We start from the raw sequence: 21586 nt of genomic DNA on the forward strand, positions 1-21586 counted from the left end.
ACAAAAACAATCTTAAAATAACAATTTTTTATAATATAATAATGAAAACATGCGACATCATAGTAGAAACATCTGAGCATCATAACGAACACCAGAGCCTCCATCTCCATCACTTTCACTTGGTACACAGTAGCTTTGCACCTGTCCAGCATGATAAAGAGAATATTTATTTGAAACTTAAACTAATGAGTGAAACATGATTTAATAAAAAAACAAATTAACACTTGACAATGAAATAAAAAAAGATAAAAAAATTGTGTCACAATAGAGCTCAGGTGGTTAGGTCTATCAACTCTGCTACTGGAGTTCTGGTCTTTTGCCAATTATATTAAATTTTTAATTAATAATTTTAGTTCTACATTAGAAAAAATTAGAACTACAAATAGTAAAATGAGCTACATTACCTGAGAAAGTGAGAATCAAGCAGACGAATCCACAGTGGTTACATTTGATGGTGGTGTGTCCTCGTCATCATCCGAATATTCATCATCAATAGAAGGAATTTCTATTTTGAAACCATATTTAGAAAAAATATTAGTACACCTTAAATAAATATTTGGAACAAGATTATTACATTAAATAATATAATAAATTAATAATACCTCCTTTCTCAAGAGCCGTCAACCAACTTTGACAACACATTAAAGATTCCAGTGTCTTAGGAGCAAGTCTATTTCTTCTTTCACTCAACACTCAGCCACTTGTACTAAAATCTGACTCGGACGCAACCGTAGAAACTGGTATGGCCAAGACATCCCTAGCTATGGCTTGTAATGTAGGATATTTTATTCCATTAGTTTTCCACCAAGATAATATATCAAACTCCACGCTCCTTCTAGGCAACTGCTCCTCTTCCAAATAATGATCCAATTCTGACTTGACATGATAAGTTTTCCCTTTCTTTTCTTGATCAAGAAATGCTTCAAAATCATTAATAGAGTGAGATACTCCTCTGCTCCTCGAGGAAGTAGAATGAGATCTCAAAGTTATATCAGATTCTTCTTCACTTCTTTTCTTCGATTTACTTTCATAGATTGTAAGCAAGTCACAACAATTATTCTTGACTTTTTCCACCATCTCAAGCCCAAATTCCCCGTACATTTTTATGTAGTAGTATTTAATAAATGAGAGCTTAAATCTTGGGTCTAACACAACTGCAACCGCTAAAAGGCCATGTGAACCTCTCCAATATTTATCATATTTCTCAATCATTTTTCTTGCCATTTCTTCCACCAAATCATTACCACATATAGACCACTCATCCAATCTAATCTTAATATCACACACATCTGCAAATAACATATTTGAAGTGGGATATCTAGTACCACTAAACAACAAAGTAGCCTTATAGAATATTTCCAATCTGGCACATATATCTTCGGCCATGTTCCAATCTGATTCACCTGGACAACTTTTATATTGAGATTCTTTGAGTTTTAATCGACTAAAAACATTCCTATATGACAGGGCAGTTTCAAGCATCAAAAATGTTGAGTTCCACCTTGTAGAACAATCAAGTGCCAAACTTTTACCATCTTTAATTCCTATTTGGCGAGCTGCCTCTTCAAACTTCTCTCTCCTCTTTGCAGTAGCAGTCCAATAAGCTACACTATCTCTCACTTTTTCAATTGAACTCTTAATAACTTCCAACCCTTCCTTTACTATCAGATTAAGAATATGGGCAGTACGTCGTACATGAAAAAAAGACTTTAACCAAATTTGATCACCTCCAAACTTATCCAATAAGAGATTAATCATTGCGTCGTTAGTAGTACAATTATCAACCGTCAAAGTAGATAACTTACTATCGACATTCCACTCCAAAAATGTGTCCATCAGAACATCACATACTGCTTCCGCAGTGTGTGGACAGGGCACATATGCAAACCTGTAATGTTACACCCAAAACCAAAATAAATATCAATGCAATTATTACAAAATATAATGCAAATGATCATGTAAATAATAAGAAAAATACCTTATAATGCGTTTCTCCAACCTCCAACTATCATTGACAAAATGTGCAATAATAACCATGAAGCCTCTTTTCTTGTTGCTAGATGTCCACATATCCGTCGTAAATGAAATTCTACCCTTGATTCTTTCCATAAGTCTCATCATTTTCAACTTCTCAATATCATATATCTTGAAAATATCTCTTTTCAGAGTGGCTCGTGAGATCATTTTAAATGATGGTTGTAGTTCATGACAAAATTTTCTAAACTCAACATGTTCAACCATACTAAGAGGATATTCATGTATAATGATCATATAAGCTAGTTGTTTCCTGGAAGCTTCTTGATCAAAATTATAATTTTGTATACTGCCCTTTTTCCCCTCACCCATCACAAAACTAGGTGTTAAATTTTTTTGTTTGCTATCAACCATTTTTTTTTTCAAACAAGATTTAGAATGATCAGCCAAATGTCGTGTTCCACTCTTACCATCTCCAGCTAAATTTTTTTTACAATAATAACACCTAGCTTTAAGAGCCCCTGTCCCTTTAACTTTGATTTTCTGGAAAGTTTACCACACTTCACTCCTACAATTAGTCTTGGGCAGAATCTCATCACCATCAGTATTATATTCAATAGTATTGCCAATAACTTGTTCAGTTTCTACCTGAGAATCTTCTTGAGATGGTGGGTGCGCATCACTTGATACAATAGGACTTGGATCACTGCATAATTTATAAGAACTAATATTAAACATAAAAAACAGAGAAGCATGTGTTAAAGACTCAAAGGAACAATAAGATAATGCCTATTTATCAAAGAAACAAAGTGATATTAGAGATTAAGTACTCACGAATCTGATGGTGATGCCATGGTTACCCTAAGAACCCTCTCTGGTGCAGTAAATTATTCTGAAGATTGAAGAGTTAGACTAAATTAGAGCGCGACTTTACAAATTCTAGAGAGAGGTACAAGGGCTTTTGAAATTAGAATATCTCGTACAACCCTATTTCACCTTACTATAAAATGATTAATGAATTTAAAAAAAGTATAATCAAAATTATGATATGCAAAATATTAATTACAAATTTACAAACAATATTCAATTTTGAATTTTGATATTTAAAAAATATATACGAATTAACAATTTAATTTATTTAACTTATTATTATGCAACTTAACTTATACAACTCTATATGTTCACCGTTCACGAATGTGTATCGGGTAACTTCGGAGTTTGAATTGAAGTTTATTCCGGATCTTATCCTTGAATTCAAACATGCCAATATACGAAGAAAGATTTATTAGAAGAAAAGTAATATTTGACGATATATATTCTATTATTAAAGTCGAATCATTAAAAATTTGATCGCTAGTACCTGGATAATGATTAGTATATTGTTGTTGAGTCTAACATGTAAACAAATATTTTTATAATTTAATCACATATCACAACATAAAAAATAATAAGTTTTAAATATCACTTGTATGCCACATATTCATTTTTAAGCAAAATTACTTATTTTAAAATACTCGAATCAGACGCATAATATCTTTTGGCCTTACAAACAAATCTATTAGTCTTTTATTTTGATATTTATTTTATTACGTCTAATTAACACCTAATTTTTTATTTAAACAGATCTTTAATGATTTAATTATGACCTTTTCAATTTTAAACTTATATTATGAACATAAATATTAAAATTTATTTCGAAATTTAGACTAAATTTAGTTATATTAAATATAGTATGTATTTTAACGAAAACACATGTAACTTTGTAATAGCAATTTAAGACAAGTAATTGGAATATTTATTTTAATTTTAATTTAGAGCTTAAAACTTTTTATTTTTGTTTTTGAATAAATCTATAATCAATATACTAATAAACACAAAAGATGAAAATAAATTATTTTGGTGGTGGTATTGTTTACATTTAATTGAAACACACATACTAGGTAATAAAAACTTTAATCGCAAGTGCAATGTAAGATTGGCATGTGAAGGTGGTACTGGACTACTGGTTTAGTCATTGTCCTATGAGTGGAGTGACCCAAGATCGACTACACCCAAGGTATTTTTTTAAGTGTGAAATTCATGATTGAAGTTGCACCTAAAAAGATATATAGGTATATTAATAAATAAAAAATTAATATTTGGGTTCAATGGAGACCAAAAATTTTGGAGTCATTAGAGACTACAGGATCTACCGTTAAATAATATGGCAATTAATGGACATGATTAAATATTCTTTGTCTTGCATTTCTTGTCCTGCATTTCTAGTTTTGTAATATTAATAATTTACACTATTCTTGTCCTGCATTTCTAGTAATGTATTATTAATATTCTTGTCCTGCATTTCTTGTTTTTAATTTTAATTCAAAACTATGTTTGTAATTTACACTATTCTTGTCCTGCATTTCTAGTAATGTAATATTAATTCGTTGCAGGACAAGACAATGAGTTCAGTGCCAATAATAGCAGTGTCCAACCACATCTTTGTTTTGTATGCAATTATTATCTTTATTTGTTAGGATTTCGGTGATTGAACACCAATATTATAGAATTATTATTTTATGTTATGCAAGATTTAGAAGTACTGCTTGTTGTTCATCGATTTAGAAGTGCAGGACATGATAGGGAGAGAAAACAAACGTGCAGGACAAAATATATGCAGCCGTTGGATGTTTAATGATTGGATGGCCAGGATTAGGTCTCTACGGTCTCCAAATAATCCAGTCTCCATAGAACTTTCTTCTATATATATATATATATAATTAAATATAATAATATAAAATAATCGGGTCGGGGATCAGGCCGACAATCGGGGGAAATCGGATCGGGGATCGGGCCGGGGGAATGCGAAAAACCGTACCCGACCCGATCCCCGAATTTTTTTCAAAATCGTCCCCGATCCCCGACCCGTACCCGAAAAAATCCCAGAATCCCCGCACCATTCGGTGCGGGGATCGGATCGGGTTCGAGCGGGTCCGCGTTAATGCCCATCCCTACTCATTTTCTCTTTGATGGAATTGATTTATTTCATTTGTAATTCGAGTCGTTTTATGGTTTGGAAAATACTTTTTAAGAAACATTACCACAAACCCCTCCCAAGTGGAAATAGAATTGACGGGTAGACTATACAACCATTTTTTAGCATTTTCTTTTAAAGCAAAGTTGATTAGTCTAAGCCGAATGGAGTCTTCACTCAATTGTTGGAGTTTTTGCAAACCGTAAACCTCGTCAAATTCTTGAATAAAGAGATATGGATCCTCACCATCACTCCCTAAAAATTTAGGCAACATACTAATGTGATGTGCCTTAATTTCGAAATTATTCCCATTAACGGGAGGAAGGGTGATGCACGATGGTTGAGTGGAACGAGACAGGTAACAACGGTCTTTAAGAGACAACGCCATGCGAACTATCGGTTCTGGAACTTCTAGGGTTTCGGAATCGGAAGAGGATGAAGACGGAATTTCGATAATCGGTCTCACTAATCTAGATGATTCGTTCCTAACCCAAGTAGTTCGCATAAACGATAAACATGTAGCAAATAAGTGTGAAAAATTAAAACACACAAAAGAAAGGGTGTAAAAATGAAAGAAAACTTAATTCTAGGGTTCCCTAATAAAAATGAACTAGACCTTGCTCCTAACGTTAAGGACCACCAAAAACTCGATAAATCCAAAATTATTCGGACCGGTTTGGCCAGTTTGGAGCAGGCATTGCCAAGAGGCCAATCTCCGCGCTTAAACACCAAACCTTAATCGGCCAGATAAGCTTTCGCTTGTCCTTAGACACCGAAGAGTCGTAATAATTAAAGATTACCTCGTCTTTTAGGTACCTTCCTAATTGAGCGCGAAACCTAGGGGCTAATGTCTAATTCAATTTTATTAAAGGCTAGGCAAATGCAAATGAAGAAATTAGTTGTTGTGGGCCAAGGAAAGAGTGATGAAATCCCTTCCCTTATCTTATGAATGGGTTTTGCCCTTAAGATTTATTTAAATGATGCTCCACACAACGAGATTATTAAAAACTGTAAACAATTATGGATGCTTCTACACTACGTGTCCTAATTTAGAGAACGAAAGAAATTAACGTACCTTGGGGTCCTCCAGCGATCACCACAAATATAGGTACGAAAATTTAAAAACAAAAATTAAAAATCTAAATGATGTGTTCCTAAGTGATTAAATGCATGATGCAACACATATGTAATTCTATCTAATATTTTTGGATTTTAAAATTTTTAATTTGTTTGTGATTTTCAATTTTCAAATTTGTTTGTGATTTTCTAAATAGACGAAAAAGTGGGGAGATACGGTTTACCAAAGCAAGCTTCCAAATTCCGAGCAAAATTTGTCCACTTTACTCCATGATTCCCGAATAATCCTCCTTAAATGAAAACAAAAATAGTGAGAAACAAACTAATCCGAAAGATTAAAAATAAAGGTGCGAAAAATTAATTTTAATCCCCGGCAGCGGCGCCAAAAACTTGATGTGCTAGAAATATTACCTTTAAATCGCAAGCGCACGATCTTCGTTTTAGTATTTATGATTCGTCCACAGAGATTACAAATTAATTTTCGCAATCCTTTAATTAAAATCTAGGCGGATTAGAACAATTAAGTTGGTGAGGTGGGTTTAATTTTAAAAACTAATTTTAATAATTATAAAACTAAATTAAGAATTTTAATCTAATTAATCCTAAATTAACCAAATTTAATCACTAATATTAATTAACGGAAGTGATGAGACAACTTAATAAAAAGGACTGCCAAACAAAATACATTAACTACGGCTATGAAATTAATAACAGAGAACTAAATACAAGAAACAAAACCAAGCAAGACAAATTAACCCAGAATACCACTTCGCCTGTAATTCAACAACATGGACTCTACAGACCCAAGCTTGCAGACTCGGCGAATCAACTATGAGATAAAACAAAATACTTAAAAACTAACTTATCTGAACAACTCAAGGTGCAGCACACAACATAACTACAGAACACTAAACGAAAACATGGCAAGCGACTCGATACAAACCCAGTAAGAAAAACGAATAGGAAAGCTTAGCAAAAGACATATGAAATCGAACAATCAAAACAACACTAGCAGACTTCAATTTGAACTCGACTAAACACACACAAAGAACAAGACGTAACCACAGCAATCTCAAACGCACAAACCCAGATGCTGACTCAGTACTCTCGACAAGGCAACATACAAACATCAAGACTCAAACCAGGACTACTCGAAACCCGGAAACTCGGCTCAGCAACTTGGAAAACTGAAAACAAACGACTCAGCCAAACAGCAAAGAAACAGGGGACTCGGAAACTCGGTGAAAACGAAAACATGACTAAACTTCGAGCAAACACTCTGCAACTTCAACTCGGACAAATGGAGTCAAAACCAAGCAAACAAGATCATAACAGTAAGTCGAAATCAACAGACTCGGTAATCTAAACTCGGAAACAGAGCATGAACTTGGCATCAAAAACAAAACTCACAACTCATCTAAACACAACAGTAGCTCGGCGATAAATAACCCAGCAAACATAACTCAAAAACTCAACCATCGAAACAGAGAAAACGCACACAAAAACAAACTCAACAAAACACTGTAACTCGCCTAATACTACTCAAACGCGACTCGGCAAAGATCAACTGCCCACAGACTCTAAACGCAGCAAGCAAAAACACAAGAACAACAATCAGAATTGATGACTCGTTAACTGACTAACTGGACTCGGTGACAAGACTCGATAGTGACTCGGTGAAAACAGTGTTGACTTGCACGATTCCAAACTCTGCAAAAACGAAAACAAAAGCAATGGACTCGGCATAAACTCGGTTATGTACTCGACTTAATAAAAGAAAAACAAAGCAATGGGGTTTTGTGTTTAAACTAAAAACAAGGAGATGGGTTTGTATAAAGTAAGAACAGGGGAATAGTCTTTGTACTCAAAACAAAGATTTAATAAAAACAAGCCAAATAAATTAATTAAAGACAATCGCTGTTATTCAAGTATACAAAAACTGAATTGCCGAAATAACACTAATATATGAAAGCCTTTAAATCTAGATTTTTAACCCCCACACAAATGATTTTTGTGCTAGAGTTTAAGTTACCAAAAATTAAATCTAAATACAAAGAGAGCTACCAAAGATGGCTCTTTCCAATCTACAAACAACTTTGAACTTTGTAGTTAGAGGAAGATTTCATAGCCAAAGGAAATATAAAGAACAAGAATGTAAGAGCAAAAATAAAATCTTGCATTAAAATATTTAAAGTGCTTACAAAATGAGAAGAGAGCTTACAAATTAAAACTAGATCTAGACAAGAAAGAAGAGGCTACCCTAAATTTGTGGTGAACTAAAAATAGAAAATCCTAGGTTTTTGAAACATGATGGGGAGATGTGTATTTATAAGGGAAAATTAGGATTGAGAGGGGGTGTAGGTGTCCTATCTAGATGCTTCCTTGAGAATATTCCCCTATGATCCTTTTCTTACCATCTTTTTCTCCTTTTTGCTTTATTCTTTTATTTCTTCAAGCTTTTGCAATTTTCCTAAAAAAAGACAAATAAACAAATAAATAAGTGAGAACAAGCAATAATTAGGTATTTAAAATATACAAAAATATGCACTTATCATTCACATCATTTAAATTTGTCTTTATGTCAGAAGCTTTACGACAAAGAACCCGGAATATTATAAATGTTATGACAATGTTTCGAAGTATAAATATTAAATTTTAGCTCTTAAGGCAGGAAGAATGTGAGACATTTTTAAAAGATGTGAAGAAATTTTGTAATGATAATTTCATTGAAGTACCCAATATGGAAGACATATTGCCTATCCGAGGTCGCTCAAAGCATGAGGGACAAGCTGTTACTTACTTCCATACATATCGTTTTGAGATCTTTTGCGGGGTTAGTTACTTAATTAATTAAATAATCAATATTTTGTGTATTGCTATAAAACTTGTTTACTAACCTTTTTATTTAACAGGTTATTGATTTTAGAGTGATTGACACTTTGCACCCTATATGTTTAGGCGCTTTTTCGATTTGGTCTCAAACAATTTTTTTTGACAGTGTGCACCCTAAAGTTTGAAAAGCGCTTCGTTTTGCACCCTTTTGACCACTCTCCGTTAATTGACCGTTAAAGTTAACAGATTTCAGTTTTTCACTTTGCACCCCATAATTTTAATTTTTTTTCACGAGTATTTTGAAATATTTTTTTTCAAAAAAAAAATATATAGGCATTATTATATAGGACTATAAGAATGCATAGTGAGTCAATACATACAAAAGAATAAGCATTAGTTAAAGAATCATAAGAATAAAACTGTACCAGCAGTATTGCTGACTAGAGGTAACCAGGAGTACAGAAGAGAAGCTCACAGAGTGCCTCCTGTTTTCCGAGGAAAAAATTTCAAACCTGCTCAGAAGTTGAAGTATCGCACAAGAGCTTAACCAAAGGCATAATGATTAATTCCATCTTAAAGTGACTTGCACTCAGATGCTGAAATAACATGATGTTAGCCAAAATTATAGAAGGCCAATAGTCTATATGTATAAACTAAACATTAATTACAAACCTGGACTGAGAGAGAGACTCTTTAAGCAATTACATGTTGCCACACTTACTTCAGATCTTTCATGATTTAAGGCATCGATTATCAAGTTAAATGCCTGCACTTTAAGCATTCATTGTGACTAAGTGCACATATTAGAATATGAGTATATCATGACTGCATATAACTAATTTTTCCGCCATAAAACTTGTTATTCTATACAGTAGTGGCTGATCTACTTTGTTTATAATCCAGAAGTACAGCAAATTTAATTAATAAAACAATATAAGATCCATATAAAAGCTACTACACATATACATGCCTTTTAGATATTGTATAGAGGGGGAAGTTATATTGTTTTTTCATTTTGTTGCAAGTTTAGGCTACCCATATTAGCACATCACTGGCTTATCAATGTACCAATAGCACAAAAGTTTTCCACAAAATTTAAGTAGTGACATGAAAGAGATTATCGTTCATGTCTAGTGTTGAAGCAGCATTATAAAGAAAGGACCTAAGAGGACATACGATAAAAACGAAAAATGATATATCAACCGAAAGCAGCACAAGATCCTTCTTTTAAGTTAGACCTCCCCTGTATGTCAATTTCCTGTACTAGCCACATGAACTGAAAAAACCCTTTTACCTTACACTTAAGTTTCTCGAGATCACCAGGAAGATCCTTCGAAAGTCTTGAATCAAGAAATCATTACAAATACAGATATATGTGAAAATTCACTATGCCAGAATAAACAGAAAATATTACAAATACATGAAGATATATTACAAATACTCATGAAAAAACTGAAATATTTTTTTTTTTGAAAAAAAATATTTCAAAATACTCATGAAAAAAAATTAAAATTATGGGGTGCAAAGTGAAAATATAAAATCTGTTAACTTTAACGGTCAATTAACGGAGAGTGGTCAAAGGGGTGCAAAACGAAGCGCTTTTCAAACTTTGGGATGCATACTGCCAAAAAAAATTGTTTGAGACCAAATCGAAAAAGCGCCTAAACATATGGGGTGCAAAGTGTCAATCACTCTTGATTTTATTTCCCAAGAGATGGATAACTGTTTTACAGAAGAAAACACAGAGCTACTACTTTGTATTGGCTCCTTGGATCCTAGGAATTCACTTTCAAGTTTTGATAACACTACTAGAAAACAGCTAATAGACATCAGTTAAAAACTGATGTCCTAGAAAATTTAAACTGATGTCTTTGTCGATGATGTTAAAGGTACCCATTTTTAACATCAGTTTTCAACTGATGTTAAAGACATCATACAACATCAGTGGAGGATAAGAAATCGATATTTATTGCTAAACCTTAAAATTATAATGCACATCTATCTTTTCAATATGGTCATAATATGATATTTGTATGAATATGAACATAATCTACATAAGAACTAAGTTTGTATTGACATCATTTTTTAAGCCAAAAACGATGTGAAAGTAACCTTTGACATCATTTCCTTAAAGTAGCTGATGTCATAGGTACTCTTTCACATCATTTGTCCTAAAGTGCTGATGTGAAAGGTTGACTTAACATCAGTTCTGTTCCAGTAAACGTTGTGCATTGTAATTTTTGACATCAGTTTTTATCCCAAGAAAAGATGTCTACTGTTCTTATTTACATCAGTTGCTGACTGATGTTAAAACCTAGACCTTTAACATCACCTTCATTCGCATCAGTTGCTAACAAATGTGATTTGTTTTATTTACATCAATTTGGACATCAATTGTCTATAAAAATGGTGTCAAGTTGGACATCTGTTGTTTATAAAAATGATGTCAATTTGGACATCAGTTGTCTATAAAAATGGTGTCAAGTTGAACATCAGTTGTCTATAAAAATGATGTCTGGTTACCTGTTTAAACAATGCACATTTTGAAACATACACACCACCAAAAATGGAAAATATACAACAAAAATATACAACCAACAAAACCAACTGAATCAAAACCAAATCTCATTAGTACTGCACAAATTCTAGTGTCTACATATCCATCATTCAAATCTAACTACACATTTCCATTCAATAAGTACTACCAGATTCATATTCATCCATCCGTAAACATAGATAACAATAGATAGCTAAGTCCAACATGCATGCATCAGTACACATTTCCAGTCAAAAGTCTAAACGATAATATCATCCTCGCAACTACATAATGGATTGAATATAATCAAGCGTCTCCAAGCGAACAACATCAAGTTCCTCCATCGAATAAGACATGCGGCTCTTACAGGCCCACTGCACATATGCGAATTGGACAAACTTATATTGAAACAAAGCTCACAGTATTATTCTTTAACTCACTGTATACCTTCTCCAAAAGCTTCATATCCGTGTCCTCAATTATATCCTTCATGTACCGCATGACAACGTACCCGCATTCCATGCCACCTGGTTGTTTAGGGCATCCCTATTCCAACAAATTGTTGACAATTAATTAAGACATACAAAGTAATAATTAGTCAATAATAGTCACAAAATGGAAAAATGAACTACATCGCGACTAAATACTAACCACAAGTTTTTTGATTTTAGGATTCTTGTTTACCCGTCCCTCCTGAGCATTATAAGACCTCACTGCTCTGTAGAAGTTAATTGACAAATATAATGTCAAAACCCAAAAAATCAGTAATTACGATCAATGGATTATTAAAATCTTTACCGCATTAGTGCCTTCTCTTGTTGCTCAGGATGTGGATAATGTGGCAATGAATTGAGGAGATAAATTTCGGATTCCCAGATCAGGATCAAAATCCAATGTGAACTGTTTTTATTAAGTCAAAGTAGGAATTAAAAAAATTGCACATGATGAGGTTCAAATATAATATATTTATTTTCCTTACTTTGTACCTACACTTGCAATTAAAATAAGGCACATAACAAAAATAAGGCACATCGTTTCCTTAATTATTAAAAGGCATGAAGTTCACCCGAAGAACTCCATCTTTCAGCCTTTGTACGACATAAGCTTCAAATTCATCATTCAGATTGTATGTTGATGGATGAAGAAATGAAAACGAGGTTGATAGATCTCTACCCGGGGTATTCCGAAACACGGAATACAAATACCTTAAAATTCAAATAAAAAATTTATTATCCGTAAATATCACTACAAATAAAAATGAGACAACATGAAGAGAAGAATTAAAAAAAACAGCTTACGTCATATATGTTGATATGATCGCCTACCCAATCATTTTAAACTCTAATAGTGAAAGTACACTCTTGTCCAGTAGATAAATAGTTCTTTCGATTCCAAAGATATCAACATCACATGGAACTGGTATCGAGTTTCCACTTTCTTTCATCACTGTTTTTGCAAATTTGTACAACACCCTAAAGCGAGGAGGCACATCCTCCTTCGGCTTCACCGAATTAAAAAGCGCATGCACTCTCTGCACCTCACTTTGCGGTTTTTTCTTTTTCTGTAAAGAAATATTTAGGCATAAAGTTTTTTTCACTTTAGTGCAATTGAACATAAAAAAGGGAAAGCATTGGGACATACCTCAGAACAAGTAGTGGAGGTGAAAATGATCATGTCCTTTGGCCATGCTAAATGAGAGCCAATAGCTTGGTGGACGGTTTCTATCTCACCAACTTTCGGTACAGGAACCAGGGCATTGTCCTTGATGCTTCCGTCCACCGCGACACGAACAAATCCCGGTTGTAGAGGCACTCCATGAACAGAAACACTCATTTCATCTCCCTCTTCAAAAGCAACACCAAAAGCAACTTTATTATCAATGCTGTCCATTGCCATCTCACATTTGTGCACGATTAATAAAGTACAAATCTATATTATTAATGCATCCGGTTGACGGTCAGTTAGAAGAGAAAGCAGTAAACTTTAATGTTTTCTTAACCTATATTAATTAAAATGTCACATATTTTTGAAAATTAGACCTGGCAAAATGGATTTAAAACTACAAAACTAGACCATAGAGTTATAATATACATCTATTTCAATTTGATTTCTCAAGTATGAAAAACCAGATAGAGCAAATTATAATATACATCACTATGCATTCCATGGAGTAATTAAATCATAGAGTTTACGTTTAACTTCTGTTCCGGTGGAGGTGGAGGAGGGTCAATAGCAAAACAATCTCCATCCTGTTTGGCATCATCTACCATCAATTTCTTTGCAATTTCTTGTTTTTTCTTCACATTCTTCTGTTGTTCTTGTTCTTCTTCTTTTTCCCCTGGATAGCTTGCTTTGTCGGACAATATTGGTGAATGAATATTGCTTGCAGCAATCAAAGCTCTCAACTCTGCAATTTGTACCTCTAAATCCTTTTGTTTTTTGCTCAAACTCCTCTTTCATCTTCTCATCATGGGCCAACAACTCCTCTTTGGTAATTCGTTTCCTTTTCTGTTTCGGCAAACAAAAAACAAGGTTGGTGGTATGAAGCTCCCAACCCCGCGAACCCTGCCCAAATGCTCTGGAGTTTCTAACACAGTGGTAAGCACATCATTAGTTCCTTGCGGCTTGAATTCACCCTTTCTTTGCTTTTCCATTAAGTCATCCTGTCAAAAAAAAAGAAACAAATCAGATGTGGATTTAGTAATGAAATAAGAAGGAAAAAATAGAAGGCTTACAATTTTTTTGATGTAACTTGCTTAATTCTGGGTCAATCTCACCATGCTTTGGCACGCTAGCTTTTTTCCACAAAATTGCCCTGTCCGGTACTTCATCTGGTTCCAACCTCCCCTCACGTATCTATTACAAAAATTAAGACACATTTAATAAATAGTCATGAAGAAGTAAAGATTACAAAAATATGGAACTCTTACTTCTTCTTCTTGCAACCCGATATATCCTTTTCTTGACGCTCGGTGTGGGTATTTCCATGACTTGTTCAGACTGTTTTTTAGCTATTTTCCCCTTTTTTGCCATTCAATCTACAGTAAAAAATGATAAAATTGAAACAAAATTGAAATAGTAATAAACGATAAAGAATAGAGAATGTACAGACATTGGATATTAAGCACAATAAACGTAATTTACAAGTCCATTATTTATCTGCTAACTGTTTCACATATACTTAGACATTTATGTATAAAAACAATAACAAACACAGACTGTGCTATTGCAAAACCATTAAAACAAACGATTTCAGAATTAATATATGACTTATTTATTGCATGCAGAAACGACAGCAGAATTAATTCCCAGATATATTTAATCTAACAATAATTCTTATCAAGAACCCACATATGTTATCTAATAAATACCTGGTGTTTTTATTATTATATGTACATATAATAAATATTACTCCCTCCATCCCAAATTAGATGAGCTAGTTGACTTTGGGCACATAACTTGAGGTGCATTGACCGTCTAGTTCCGAAATTTATTTTTTTAGTTTTTCTTTTGCCAACAAAAATTTCATATTTAAATTTTTATTTGGAAAAATAAAATTTTAAAAATAAGTAATGTAGCTACGCGGTCAATGAACTTTAAAATGCGTGCCCAAAGTCAACGAGCTCATCTAATTTGGGATGGAGAGAGTATTCTTGATCGCTAATATTAATCCTTGGATATCTTTTTCAGCTAAATTCCCTCGCCATCTTCCCTTTGATTTCCAACAGCAGTCTCATCGTCATCGTCTTCAGCACCAACATCAACTATGGGGATTTTTGAGCAGAAGAGGGGATTTTCTAAGATTGTGTCTCCAAGATCGTCGTCATTGTAGATCTCATGGTAGTCTCTTGTTGTTGAGGTTAACACGACTAACCAACTAGAATCAAAAGGATCTTCGACACAGAAAACTTGTTTCACCTGATCAACAGACACGTATTTGTCATTCATGTGACCTTGTCGACTAAGGTCCACAAGTGTGAAGCCAAGTTCGTCAACTTTAGCGCCTCTGTCACAATCTGCCCATTTGCACAAGAATAGTGGGGCTTTAAACGAGTGGTAATCCAGTTCCTATATTTCTTCAATTCTCCCATAAAATGTCATATCACACTCTATGGGATTTAAATCCTTAGCACTAGAAACTTGGACTGTTCTAGCAACTAAAGAGACTCCACTATTTTGGACAACCCTTGCATCGTCTCGTTCCTTTGTGAAGTATCGGACCCCGTTAACAAGATAACCATCATAAGTCAAAACAGTAAATGATGGTTTGCCTGCCAACCACCTTATCGTTTCAGAAACACCTTGGCCATTCTCATTTAATTCAGTAGCAACCCTATTTTGAAACCAATCAGCGAATGACCTGTTATGCTCTCCAATCATCCACTGAATACTCTTTTTTTTCCCCGCATAAATTCTTTCCAGCAACTCCTTATGCATCCTTCGAAAATGCATCATTTCAGTTAGAAGCTAAAAGAATGCTCACAAGAAGATGAATTGACAAAAGATAAAGTTAATTGACTTACTTAATATACGGAAACACTTCACTGTTGTTTAAAAGAACATGTAAGTGCGCCTCATCTCGTTCTTTTTCTTCAACAGATATTAGTGTTGCAACCGATAAAGAACCGGAAAGCTTGCCTTGGTCCTTCAGAAGACCGGCAGTTGTGCAACTCTTTCTACAAAATTCTGCGCAGAATTCTACAGATCCTTCTTTCAAATATATTTCGGCTACAACCTTCCGGAAAATAACGGTTTCAAACATAACTTTTCAACACTTTGTTGAAACGTTCGAACGCATACATCCATCTATAAAAAACTGGACCACACAAACGCAATTCTTTCACCAAGCGGGCTATTAAATGTATCATTATATCAAAAAAAGAGGGCAGGAATATTTATTCAAGTTCGCACAAGGTTAGTACCACATCAGCTTGAAATTTATCAAGCTTTGATACATCTACAACTTTGATGCACAAAGTGTTGAAGGAAAAACAGAGTCTTATTATGGTAACTCTAACATTTTTCGGGAGTACAGAACGAATTGCAACTGGGAGGAGCTGTTGAAGGAGTATATGGTAGTGATGAGACTTCATACCATATATTTTTAAGTCGGCCATAGATACACAATTTTTGATATTCTATGAATGTCCATATGGCAGCTTCATCGACGAGAGTGATTTCAACACTTTTCTTTTTTCTGCTTTTGTTAGAGTAAAAGAGGAAGGCGGCAGATAAGTTCTTTTTTCACGTGCTTCTAGAGCTAAATCAGGCCTGACCCCCATGTCCATCATATCAAGACGAGACGCCTCACTATCCTTGGACTTGAACTTCAAATTCAGTAACGTCCCAACTAGACTATCACACACATTTTTTTCAATGTGCATAACATCGAGACAGTGACGGACATGATGGAACTTCCAGTATTCTAACTAAAAAAAAAACTGACTTCTTCTTCCAAGCACATCCTCCTTCTTTGACTTCTTTACTTCCATTCCAAAACTAAAGTTAATTTTTTTGCGCTAACACGTCTTGTCCAGAAAGGGGTTGCCTTGGCTGCCTAAACTCTTGTTCACCATTAAAGGTTGTCTTCTTCCTCCGGTATGGATGATGCCTAGGCAAATACCGACGATGACCTTGATAACATATTTTCCTACTAAAAGGTAAGTATTTAGCTATGGTATCATCACCACATACTGGACATGCCAAATAACCATTGTTGACACAGCCAGACAAATTTCCATATGCCGGAAAATCATTTATCGTCCACAACAAAATTGCCCTTAACGCGAATAAAGATTTTGTGTGGGCATCGTATACATTCGGTTCGCCTTCATCCCAAAGCTTTTTTAAATCATCCACCAACAGTTGTAAGAATACATCAATGTTGTTACCTGGTTCATGTGGACCGGAAACTAATGTAGTTAACATCATGAACTTCCTTTTCATATATAACCACGGAGGAAGATTATATGTCACCAATACTACCGGCCAACAAGTATAACGATTGGTTAGACCATTGTTATGCGGGTTGATACCATCGGCTGGCAAAGCTAACCAAAGATTTCTTGGCTCATTACCGAAGGTTGGTCACCTGTAATCGACACTCCGCTAAGAAGGTGAGTCAGCAGGATGGCGCATCTGGCCATCCTGAATTCCTCCCTTGGAATGCCAAGTCAATAATTCAGCCGTCGAATGAGATTTAAACATCCGTTTAAATCTCGGAATGATCGGAAAGTACCACGAAACTTTCGCCGGAATTTTATGCCTTACTTTGCCATCCTTCCCCACCTTCCAGCGAGATAGATGGCACTTCGGACACTCTGAAGAATACTGATGTACACCCCTGTAGAGAACACATTCATTGGGACACGCGTGGAATTTTACATACTCGAGGCCTAAATTTGATAAAGTTTTCTTAGCTTCATATGCGTTTACAGGCAAGACATTATTTTGAGGAAGCAAGGACCCAACTGTAGACAAGAGATCATTGAAGGCGCTATCACTAACCCCAAATCTCGCTTTCCAATTTTGTAATTTCAACACAGAATCTAATTTGGTGTAGTCACTGCCCTCAAATAGAGGTTGTTGAGCATCAACAACAAACCTCTTAAATTCGTGCGAGTCCTTATCGTAATCACCACCCCCCGAATTACCCGACAGATTATTGTATGTTGCTTCACAAACCCCAGCAGCTTCTGAAGCAGCAGCCAGAACATCCGATGCAGCTTCAAAGGCGTATTGGAATACATCTACATTCTGCTCCCCTTCATCAGGGGGCAGTGTGCTATCACCACATGACCTAATAGGCTTGGCTCTGTGCCAAATCCAATCGATATACCCCAAACTAAAGCCATTTTCATAGATGTGACCCCTAATTTTTTTGACCGGAAATTTCTTGAAATTGACGCATTTGGAGCAGGGGCAAGGTATTTTTTTGGGATTTTCACAATTTTGCTCGGCATAAATTAAAAACTTTTCAACCCCGATTTTATATTCCAACGAATCCCTATCTTTCGAAATCCAATCTTTCTCCATAGGATAACCTACTTCCTGCCTGATTGTGATTTCAAATGTCCAAAAACTTGTAAGTCTAGCTAGAAGCATACACACACACACACACACACATCTATTTACACATATAAAATTCCTGGATAATATTTCATCTAGGCAACAAATGTCAATTAAGTTTTAGTCAATTAAAGGCAACATATAAATAAAAGAAGATATTAAGATTTTACACAAATAACTATATTTCAGGTTGCACATATAATAGAAAATTAAAGTAAACAAGAACTTGTATACATGACACCATATAAAATGTAGGGCTGATACACCCTATCTACTTCCATTAATAGGCAGTGGTGGATTATGGTTACATTTTATGGGTTAAGTCTTTGTTAAAAGAAAAAAAGTATATAGTTTAAGTAAACAAGAACTTGGATACAGGGGACCATATACCTTTGATTATCATTTGATTTTGAGTTTTGTTATCTACATAGCTTAAAAATTCAAGCAAACAAGAAAAGAAACCAGAAAAGAAACCAATCAAAACAGAACTATACTGCAAATACAATTGGAACCAATCAACCATAACAATTCAAGCAAACAAGAAAAGAAACCACAAAAAATAAGCACTGAAAAGAGCTATAAATCTGATGGACTAACCTGTAAATTAAGGAGAATGAGTCGACTTAGAGAACTTGAGTGCAACTAAGACGGTAGGCCTAAAAAAATAAAAGAAAATGCAACAATTTTAATCAATAATAATTTTAATCAACAATAATTTTAATAATCCCTAAAAGTTGTTATAACAAGGCAACAATTGCAAGAAAAATAAAATTATTATTGATTAAAATAATAATCCCTAAAAGTTGTTATAACAAGGCAACAATTGCAAGATTTATATGTTTTTTAACACTTGCTAACACAAGTTATGTCCACTGCAAAGTTTCAAAAGTCCAAAACAAACACGTAGGAACTTGTACAAGAGCGTAGTTTAAGTTCAGGTAGAAGTTAAAAGATAAAGTGAAACATATTCTTATATAATACATTCATATTTTGTTATTTACATTGTAACAATCCACTCTGTTAATTTGACAACTTAAAGGGAAGAGCAAATCTCCCATATCTGGTAATTGGCTCCCATTCTTTAGCTTGTAGCCTCATACATTCTCTGAGGTTTTTAATTCGACATTTGAGTACTTATCTTATTGCATTATTCCATCTACTTTTTTACATAATTTAATATTTCCAAGAAGGCTAGCTATTCTATTTTCCCCTGAACTTATAACACACCCCCATCATCCTTTACGAGCACAGTTATATTTTCATGAATGTACATTCAAGAACAACTAAACAGAGCATAAAAAAAATCAGTATAAGTGATATGACTTCATAACATTCCTACAAAATTACAAATTAAAAATAAATAGAGAAGAAAGAGACACATACCAACTGCAACCAGAAACAAGTGAGTCTTTGTGGAGAAGAAAGACGACAGAAATAATTGTGGCACCAGAAAAGCTGAGAAACAAGTACCAACTGCAACCAGAAGATCATATTTCATCAACCAGTGGCCCAAACTATAATTAACCAAAATTAGATTATAAAAATAAAAATAATTAGTGAATTAAACTAGCAGGCTAAAACAAAGTTTTAAAACAGAAGATTAATCACATAAAACATAGTAAACATTAACTTGTAACCACCGAAATCAGCATACAACTCGGAGAAATGCGGCAACTCTTAAAAGAATCTAATAAACAGAGCAAAACTCAAACATACACAAAAGCTTAAAATCTCAGATTACACCTAACCAAAAATTTAAATCAAAGCTCAGCCCTGACTTGACTCAAAGCTAAACAAAGTAAAGTAAACTACAGCAGATTACACGCAGAAGCATAAACGAGGTGACTCAGTAACACACAACTCGGCGCCTTGACTCGACTCCGCTAGCAGACTAAAAAGCTCAGCCCAGACTCGACCTAAACTCAGCATTCAACATACGACTAAAACCCTGAATTCGAAGCAAAACCCAGCAAGACCAATCAACCTACAAAACTCGATGATTAACAGCAACTCGACAAAAACACAGCAAAGAAAACGACTCAGTTTAAACAAATAGCGAACTACGACTCAACCAACTCGGTGTTTACTCGGCAAAACAGAGGAAACGACTCAGTAAATCAACACAATCAATCCGAACATCAATGACTCGACGCAACTACTCTACAAGACTAGATGCAAGCAAAACTCGGACAAAAGATCAACAACTCAGTAATACACATCAGTGTTTGACCCGGAAAGGATGAAACACAGCACAAATTTACAACCCAGCAACTCAGAACTGATTAACACTACATGAACAAACAGCCAACCCAGACATTTACTCGTTATACTGACTCGCTTACAACTAACTCGGCCAGGCGACTAGAAATATAAAAATTAATTAAAATTTGACATGCAAGAAACAGACCTCCGACCTCCAATTTAAAACCCCCAATTTAAAGCTTACCTAATTGAAGCTCTAACCTCCGACCTCTTCAATTGAACTCCGATCTCTTCAATCTCCGAGCTTTTCAACCTTCAACTTCGATTTATTACCTCCGACTTTGATTTATAACCTCCGACTTTGAGCAGACGGAGTTCAAGTCTAAAGCTGGTGAGAACACGTACAGAGCACACAATTAAAAAATCAAAGACTCGAGTAATTAAAAAATTAGGGTTTCAAATTAAAACCCCCAATTTAAAGCTTACCTAATTGAAGCTCCAACCTCCGACCTCTTCAATTGAACTCCGACCTCTTCAATCTTTGAGCTTTTCAACCTTCAACTTCGATTTATAACCTCCGGCTTTGATTTATAACCTCCGACTTCGAGCTTAAGCTGGTGAGAACACAGAGCTAGTGAGCTTAAGCTTCGAGAGAGTTTCGACGACGGGGATGGGGTCTTCAGCTTCAGCTTCGAGAGAGTTGCCGATGGAGTAGCTTCGAGAGAGTTACGAGAGAGCTTCGAGTTGTGTGAGCTGAGAGTGTTCTAATTTGTTTTTGTCTTTTTTTGTTTTTGATTTGTTTTTAGATTTTAATTTATTGGTTTTGATTTGTTTTAGAGTTTATTGTTTATTGGGGTAAAGTTGAAAAGAGGGGGGAGATGTTG

The 21586-nt window shown here is 34.6% G+C and overlaps 1 protein-coding gene across 1 annotated transcript; it reads right to left on the bottom strand.

The window, feature by feature from the left end:
• Positions 1 to 17540: 17540 nt before the first annotated feature.
• Positions 17541 to 18467, bottom strand: LOC108194662 (uncharacterized). The gene has a single exon (XM_017361616.1). The coding sequence runs from the start codon at positions 18465 to 18467 to the stop codon at positions 17541 to 17543; it is 927 nt and encodes a 308-aa protein (XP_017217105.1).
• Positions 18468 to 21586: the final 3119 nt, after the last annotated feature.

Source organism: Daucus carota, chromosome 7, assembly GCF_001625215.2.
Source record: "Daucus carota subsp. sativus chromosome 7, DH1 v3.0, whole genome shotgun sequence".
Classification (NCBI taxonomy): Eukaryota; Viridiplantae; Streptophyta; class Magnoliopsida; order Apiales; family Apiaceae; genus Daucus; species Daucus carota.